This window comes from Nansenia antarctica (assembly GCF_963989245.1).
Source record: "Nansenia antarctica genome assembly, chromosome: 6".
Classification (NCBI taxonomy): Eukaryota; Metazoa; Chordata; class Actinopteri; order Argentiniformes; family Microstomatidae; genus Nansenia; species Nansenia antarctica.
Genome location: NC_137676.1, coordinates 46,199,698 through 46,208,679, shown reverse-complemented (window position 1 = coordinate 46,208,679; position 8,982 = coordinate 46,199,698). Strand labels below are relative to the sequence as shown.

The 8,982-nt window shown below is 44.7% G+C and overlaps 1 protein-coding gene across 1 annotated transcript in view; it reads left to right on the top strand.

Moving 5' to 3' along the window:
* Positions 1-1,745: 1,745 nt before the first annotated feature.
* Positions 1,746-8,982, top strand: part of samd11 (sterile alpha motif domain containing 11) — a gene marked incomplete at its 3' end in the record, with an annotated part of 47,534 nt that continues 40,297 nt past the window's right edge. The window contains exons 1-2 of the mRNA XM_080535058.1: positions 1,746-2,365; positions 3,955-4,046. Of these exons, the coding sequence (XP_080391184.1) occupies positions 1,909-2,365; positions 3,955-4,046 (549 nt within the window). The 5' untranslated portion in view covers positions 1,746-1,908. The remainder of the gene's footprint in view (positions 2,366-3,954; positions 4,047-8,982) is intronic.

Genomic DNA, 8,982 nt, shown 5'->3' with positions numbered 1-8,982 from the left:
AGTACACATCATACTCTGCCCTATTGCTCTTTACAGGACTTTTAGGACAAGAGTGGCCATCTGCACCCAGAACTGCTGCAATTAAATTTGACGTTTTTGACATTGACTGAAATTGTGAGAGAAAGAAGTTGGTTCTCTCATGTGCATCATCTCACCAAATTAATGTGTTAGTGTTTATGTGAATATGTTTGTGGGTGTAGGCTCATAGCCCTAGCAGTAGGTATAATCCAGTGATAGACTATATATGGCGTATTTCTGTGTTCTGTCCCTGTGTGTGCTTCCTTCCTGTGTGTGACAGAGGCCGTTCGGTGTGATTTATAGGGCTCTGACACACAGCACTCTGGGCCTCACCTCTGCTACAGAATGGCTATTCCATGTGTGGGTGAGTCCACCTGGGTGGTGCTACACTGACCGGGGTCAGATGTGGCTCCACTCAGAGCTTTCAGAGGCCCCCTGCAACATACCTGCCTCTGCGTTAGCCAACAACTAAGGGCCACCACATAGGGGCCCATGTCTTTCTATAAAATCTAACTTGTCCATTGTTCCAGTGCTCAGTGTGGGATAATATTTGCTAATCTTTTTTTTTCTATGTTTTTTATTTGCTATAAGGTGTTATTAACCAATCATATTATGCTGAGTGATTCAAATGCAGGTTGATTTGGTACAATTTTAGTTTAGTTTTTTCAAGTACACCCCCTGTAGGCTACATGACACTGGTATGTCGCAGGGTCTTACCCCCAATACAACCCTTAATGCTGAGTGCCAAGCAGTTTTTATAGTCTTTGGTATGACTCAGCCCGGGATCGAACTCACGACCTCCCAATCTCAGGGCGGACACTCTAACAGCAAGGCCACTGAGCTGGTAAGCTTGATATAATAGCTATAATAGTATTAATAGCCTAACTGTAAAGCTAGAAATATCAACATTATTTGAGAATAGGACTATAGAATAGTGTATGAATGTAATGGGTTGACTTGACAGACTTGTACAAATGTTTTCATCTAACTTTGTGGAAAATGCGATTTTACGCAATAATGACGTCCTTCGCGGACCCCCCTTCCAGTTTTCGCGCTAGCAAAGCCTCCGCTGTTTAAATGGGCCAAGTTGAGAAGCGACGGAGAGTGCAAATCTTGTTTGGTCTGGGTCTATGAACTTCAGCGTGACTTTAACGATATACACGGGGTTAAAAACAACTGCTAGGCTAATTCTAAGTCCCAATGCATCAGTACCTTTTGTTTTACACAAATTCTTTAAAGTATTTTTTGGTTATTCACAATGCTCTGAAGTAGTAGCCTGCCTACTCTCGTTTCGTGGCTTTTAAATAACGTGGGCTAAACAAAAGTAGGCTGGCCTTGCATCTCTCTTAATCATTTTACACAACTCGTTGTTCTAGTGTATTGTTCACCATCCAAGACACAGCTTTGCATAATATCTGTCTTGGAGGACTAATAATTGTACGGCTAATACCAATACAGTAGGCTACATTAGGAGACCCGTAATAACTATAGTGTTTTGAAGGACTCAACTTATTTGACACATGATGTCAATGAGGGATCAATGATCATTAGGTAAATGTCTTCAGCTAAGGTCTATCCAACATGTCAGGTATTAGCAGTGCGAGTCCGATTCAATGTGGTAGGCAGGAGCGCGGCGAGAGCTGTCATGCGAGTGGTGCTGTGAGCCTTGCGGAGAGCGCGGCGGCTACTGAGAGCTGGAAAGTGGTGAATGGCAATCTGTCGGGGAACTTCAACGGACCGTTGTCAGAGAGCGACACGGGAGCCCTGCGTAAAACAAAGTGGCGCGTCTTCAAGTCTGGGGCGGCTGACCAACTCCGAAAAGAGGACATCACACAAGTTGGGTCGGACGAGCTACTAATCACTTGTTACCGGCGCTTCGCCCACAGTAACATGCCTGCCATCAAAAAGGAGAGACTGGATGGGGACGACATGACATTGGTCGCCTTCAACCAGTCCGAATACCTGGCCCCTTTAAATGCCACCGCTATCCCCGTGGTGACCCCGCATCCACCGCCGTACGACCACATTTTCGCTCATCACCGTGCGTACTTGGGGCTCCACGACTCGGCGCTGCATCACCAGCACCGACAACACCATCACCCGGACGACTTAATGCTGGAGAGGTTCTCCTCAATTCCTGACTTTCAGCCGTTTTTTGACAACGGGGAACCATGCATCGAGGTGGAATGCGGGGAGAACAAGGCTTTACTATACATTAATAAACTGTGCCAAGGCAGTAAGGGACCCTCAATCAAATACCGGGGCGAATGGCTCACCCCCAATGAGTTCCAATTTGTCAGTGGAAGGGAGACCGCTAAAGACTGGAAACGAAGTATTAGGCACAAAGGTAAGACACAGCTAAACATTATGTCTATACAGATACGTTGGCATGTTCATTTTAAGGAGGATATCTCATTGAACATTTTGTCAATGTTTTGTTGAGTAGAAACTCGTTTCCCCTGGTTTGGGTTCTGCATTTCGTAGTGAAAGGGTTACTCAGCGTTACACCAAATACAGTGCGTAAGGAGAGAGATGTGCAAAGGCGCATACCTCGCTGTATCTTCACACAGGCAGCGACCATTATCAAAACGAGGCGTCGGGGAGTCGTGCACTTGGATTAAGGTGAAAAGCTTAACATGTAGATAAAGTTCATTATAATATAATGTATGACAGTTAAACGACGTCTCTGTGGGGGGTGAATCGTTCAGTTCAGTGCAATACGCGGAGCATGCATGCGGGTGTTGACACTTCCACACTGATGTCACGTTGAAGACGGAACGTAACATAATTGTATGTTAAATGTTCATATCCTATTTGTCTATTTTGGTTAGCACACAGCAAAGAGGGCGTTAAAGGTGGGTTCGTGGCTACTTTGTAGCAATCCCCATGGATAGCTACTATTGAAGGAATTCGTTTGGTTGATATTTTGGTTTTGAAAGTTGCATCCTTTCATAAGTTAAGAAGGCAACAATAAAATAAGTAAGTAGCCAGAAGATGACAAAATGTGTTTATAAGGCGATATATAATATGAACAATGGACGTGCATGACATACCTGCCTGCCTTATCTTAGTAATTACGCATCTATTTACGCTCGCCGCGCGCTTGTTTTTGAGCCCCCCTCCCTCACCACAGGGTACTCATACGGAACTGACACGCGTTGCTCCGAGTTGTTTGAGCGAGGTTGTTGCGTCAGGTTAGAAATTATACGATAATCAGGGGTCCAAACTTGTCACCTTTTAGCCGTTTTAGCCGTTTTTACCTCAAAATAGGTGAACAATTTTCATAAATGTTCTTTGTTTTAATGCAAAGAAATATGTTGTCACCTTTTTGGGCCATCGCCAGTTTGCATCCCTGATAATAGATACAGTACTGTAGTTTAATCTGCCGCTAACTTTAGATACGGTGACAGTAGTCAACTGTCTAACTAACCACGCGGCCGGGGTACCACATAGGCCTAGAAGCAATTTCATGATAGAAACGAGGAAACATTTAGTTTTGGAATTTCAAAGAGGGCGCAATGAATAAAGTGAGAATTTCCAGAAGTAATGCGTAACCGTTGAACTGTGAGAGATTAGTTCAAGAAGCAGGTTTACTATATTGCATCAACTGTGTCATTTACCTGCACGGTTATTTCCCTTGTGCATGCGCATGCTAAAATAGATGATCAGACTACATTCTGATCCACCTTTCTGAACATGTTGGCTACTGTATATGTCCTTACTGTATACTATTTCACTACTTGTTATTGCTGAATTCACTATGGAGTCTGGTCATCTATCATTCCATATTTGCTGAAGGTAACAGTGATTAATAAAGTCTCTCTTTCTGTGTGTGTGTCTCTCTCTCTCTCTCTCTCTCTCTCTCTCTCTCTCTCTCTCTCTCTCTCTCTCTCTCTCTTCTCTCTCTCTCTCTTTCTCTTTCTCTCTCTCTTTCAGGGAAAAGTTTGAAGACCCTTATGTCCAAAGGAATCTTACAGGTACATCCTCCAATCTGTGATTGCCCTGGGTGTCGAATTTCGTCTCCAGTGGTAAGATTACGGTTCCATCAGCATTTTTCAATTCTTCAGTCTTTTTTGCTTTATTGCCTTGCTAAACTGAAGAGGAAGTATTGTAAAAATGTGCTCGCAATGTGGATACAGGGTTGGTGTGTGTGTGTATGTGTGTGTCTGTGTCTGTGTATGTGTGTGTCTCTGAGTCTGTGTGTGTGATCATAGCCTTTTTTCAATAGTCCATTCTAATACGTATTTTGTGACAGAGCATCATTATTTGTATCTTAAATGGTCTATAAGTGTGCCACTTCAGGAAGGCTAAACCAACTCACCTGTACAGTATACTACGGCAGAGGCCAAGGTCAAATGTAGTATTGGACATTTTTGTTGTTGTTGTAACTTACAGTTGAACACAACATTAACACTTGGATAAGTCTCAAGCCACATAACGAGGGAGATGACAAATTGGTACTCTAGACAAAGTTAATAAGTCATGTAATTTGGTGACTAGTTCGACCATTTTACAGATTGATGCCCTTTCCATTGCTCTAATGTCCATGGCTGTTGTTGCTCACTGGGCAGTGTTTGCCATGCGGTGCCCCCTTGGCTGGCCTAATGGCATGGCGCCAGGCCCTGAGACATCACAGGCGTGGCACCACCTTGTGTCTGTGCCAGCTTTGAGCCAGCACACTGCCAAATCTGTTCACACAGGTGCAGCGGCAGTGTTTTTTTTTTTTTATTGCTCCGGAGCGCATCTGTCGTCGCTCCCAAGCGCTAATCTTGAGGGAAGGGCGTAAGAGGCTTAGCGAGCTACTGAGCATGGCTACTGCTGATTACTGTGTGTGAGGCACGCAAGGCAAAGGCGGTTTAGATAAGCCGGAGGTGTTTGAGTGATACAGGTAAACTGGTGACGTGTTTCACAGCCAATAATATTACATACATCCGGCTTACCACATAGTGATCATCATAGGATTCACCATTGATGCTTTGGCATGGCCAAACAGAAGACTGGGAAAAGATACAACCACATGAGCAGATTATATTTTGGGGGAAATTAAACATTTTATTTTCAGTTATGAATATTAGGCTAAAGCATGACAGATTAACTCTGTTAACGGATGTTATTGTGCAGTATAACAGGATGCACAAAATGTAAAGACAACTTTTGCTGAGGTTGACAACAAGGATACATGACTGAATTTAGCTATTGAGGGTCTTGAATTGTGTGCATAATATATTTCCATGTTTTGCTTTACAAATTGGAGTTTACATCATTTTCACTGACTGTGAACTTCCATTCTCAAAGTGACATCACTGGAGTAAGTTGGTAATAGTCCGCTGACTAAAAATAACAACTACTTATATAAGTTGTATATTTATACCTATACTGTACCTATCTAAGTTTGTTGCACTCCACCCTGTTGTCAGCAACTGATATTTTAGTCAGAAATTGCAGGCTTTTCTTTTAGACATGCTTGACTCTAAAAATAATATCTGCACATATTCACATATTATGTATGAAATTAGATTACTGTATATTTAGTGGTTGAAACAAAGCAAAACTTTATGTATGGAATCAGAATATGATTTAAAACTATATTTAAAATATGTTAGAAAAAATATCTCTCTCATTCATATGCGAGTATACTTACTGCAACTTCCTCTCTCTCTCCCTCTCTCTGAGAGTTTCAGAGGCCACCCCAGTGAATACACACACACACACACACACACACACACACACACACACACACAGTTTTGCCAGTTTCATGAGAGGCGTAGAGTAGAAGAGGAGGGCAAGCAGCGAAGCCTGTCTCGCCTGTCTTGGCGTTTCCCTCCCCCCTTCCGCCCCCCAGGGCATGGCACACACTAGCACTCTTTCTCTGATGCACACACACACACACACACACACACACACACACACACACACACACACACACACACACACACACAGGATACATACAGGTGGTGGGTGTATTGATATTTGAGCGAGTGTATTGATGTGCATGAAGGCAGTGTGTGTATTCAGATGTGACAGAAGTGTATGTGGCTTCATACATACTATTTGTCTGTTTCTAATTGAATTGAATTCATGAATAGATATTGATGAACCATAGATAGATAGACCATGCTAGTAAAGCTTAATGTTAATAATACATGTTTAAACATGCTGATAAAAGCTGTGACTTGCTCCAGACTTCTGCCCTGTAGTCATGCCTGTAGTCATGTTCTCTCCATGCCCCTGTGTTTCTGGTCGTGGTGTGTGCGTGTGTGGTGCTTGTGTGTGTGTGTGTGTGTGTGTGTGTGTGTGTGTACGTGTATGTGTGTGTGTGTGTGTGCGTGTGTGTGCGTGAGTGCGTGAGTGAGTCTGTGTGGGTATGGTCGTGTGGATATGCATGGGTGTGTGTGTGTGTGTGTGTGTTTGTGGGTGTTTGTGTGTGTGTTTGTGTGTGTGTGTGTGTGTGTGTGTGTGTGTGTCTTTAAGCCGCCCAGGCTGGCTGGCTGTCTGTCTGCTCCCGGGAGAGCTGGGCTTCCTCCGCTCTGTTATTCCAGCGGAACCAGCGGAGGCCGGGAGGAAATTACACTCTCCTCCTCCGGCTTGTAAAGGCCTCCTCCAATCAGGGGCTCCCCTCTCGGAGAGAAACAACAACACACACCTCCATGTTTCGGGAGTTGGGGTAGAAGGGGGGGGGGGGGGTGGGGGCATTATTATTTTATTACTTACTGCCTCATTTTCATTATCATATTTTACGACAATGGATGATATTCTGGGGAATAATGTTCTGTAAGCAAGAGTGGCTGCAAAGTTATTGCAAAAGTACTATATCATCAGTTTAGTTTTTTCAGAGTTAGAATTCCCTGTGTGATTTTAATGTATATATTTGAATGTATATTGCAGTTTGTTACCAGTGTGACAGTGCCACCGCAGTAGCAGTAGTTACAAGTATCAACAGTAAATTGCTTCAGTAATTTGATGTGGTCATTTGTAAGGTTCTGCTTTGGAGACAAACTTTGTGAGTGCTGATGTGATGTGGTGGGGGTTGGATAAGCAGTGTGGGGGGCTGACGCCTCTGTGTGTCTCTCAGCAGTTCACTCACTGCAGGGGGTTCGAGTGTGAGTGTGTGTGTGTGTGTGTGTGTGTGTGTGTGTGTGTGTGTGTGTGTGTGTGTGCGCGCATGTGCGTGCGTGCAGGTGTGTGTATACGTGTGTGCCTTTTCATGCAGTGTGTGTTTGTGTATTCAAGTCTCACATGGCACAGAGGCTATGCTACCATGGCAACTACAGAATCCATCTTTGGGGCGGAAGCATGTAGGACTGTGGTTTTGTAGTGTGTTTCTTAATGGATCGACCAAATTAGAGAATGACTATGTCTCAAATGATTCACTTATTCACCAGGGGTCTTTGGGTAGTCACACTCACACTCTTTCTCCCTTATCTTTCTTGCCCTCTCTCTTTCACACACACACACACACACACACACACACACACACACACACACACACACACACACACACACACACACACACACACACACACACACTCAGGCCTAGCACAGATAGTCTGTATATGAATAATTCAGCCTGGAATTAGCCATTACGCCTGTAAATTAGCCATTAGCCAGTGTTAGACTGCACTTTCAATGAAAGGCTGGATGAACGGGCCAGTGATTGACAGAGAGGGGGAAAAAAAGAGAGAGAATGTGTGTGTGTGTGAGTGTGTGTGTGTGTGTGTGTGTGTGTGTGTGTGTGTGAGTGTGTGTGTGTGTGTGTGTGTGTGTGTGTGTGTGTGTGTGAGTGTGTGTGTGTTAGCTAAATAAGGTGGGTTGTCTGTCTATCAGCCGTTTGCAGCTGATTATGACCACGCTGCCAAAGATATTTGTGGAAACTCTCTTCCCAATGTGTCCAGTCTTCTGACTGCATCTGATAGTCAAGTCAAGTGATTTATTTACTGACTCAACGCTGCCTTCTACACATGCAGGGATATGAAGAAGAGTGTCATTGAATGAAGAAATAATGTTAGAAAAAAAGCAAACATAGAATACTTGGAATGTTTGTGTTATTTATATACAATTCATTTCAGACATTTTAACAGATGTAAAGCCTCAGCAACAGCAGCTCTTCATTTCGTTCTCCAAACGAAACCTTGCACTCTTTCTCTCACTCCTTGCTTCCCCCTTCTCCCTCCCTCCCTCCCTCCCTCCCTCCCTCCCTCCTTCCCTCCCTCCTGTTTTTGTCTGGGGAGAGAATGGCGGAGTCGTTACCTGTCCATAAAGCTCTCCCGCGGCTGCCTTGGCGGGCCTATCCAAACACACACGGAGAGAGAGAGAGAGAGGGAGGGAGTGGGAGAGAGAGGGAGAGACGCGCTGGCACGCCTGGCTGCACCGCCACTGACCTCCCAGCATTGCCCCTCCACCCTCTCGCCCCCTACAGCTCCTCCTCCCCCAACCCCGCGCCCCGCGCCGCTCCACTGGGCCGCAACCGCCCGCTCAGCTCAGCGCGTGGGGGCCTGGGGTGTGTGTGTGCGGGGGCGGGGGGCGGCGGGGGGGCTGTGTGTGTGTGTGTGTGTGTGTGTGTGTGTGTGTGAGGGAGGTGGCGAAGTAGGGGTGGGGGAAGGGGGTTTTGGTCGCATGCCTGTCCTTCCCACAGTGCTTTCTCACATTTTTTTCTCTTCTGGCCATGAAGAACCAAGTGTTGCCTTGGTGGCACCCCCCCCCCCCCCCCCACTCCAGTTTTATCACACTGCTTTTCCGACCAATATACTATAATATAGTATTTAAGTGTTTATGCGTTTGCCGGGTGAACAATACTTTCATTAGAAGAATGTTTATTCAACCTTCAAACTTGTTTATGTTTATTCATGCAGTTATTGAGTCATTCGTTTTTGGAGGAGTTGTATGATTTGTTGATCGATGTGTTCTTGTGTTGATATTTGCATCGTTCAAAAGTACAGAAGTGCACTTTTATTTTTATTTATTTCT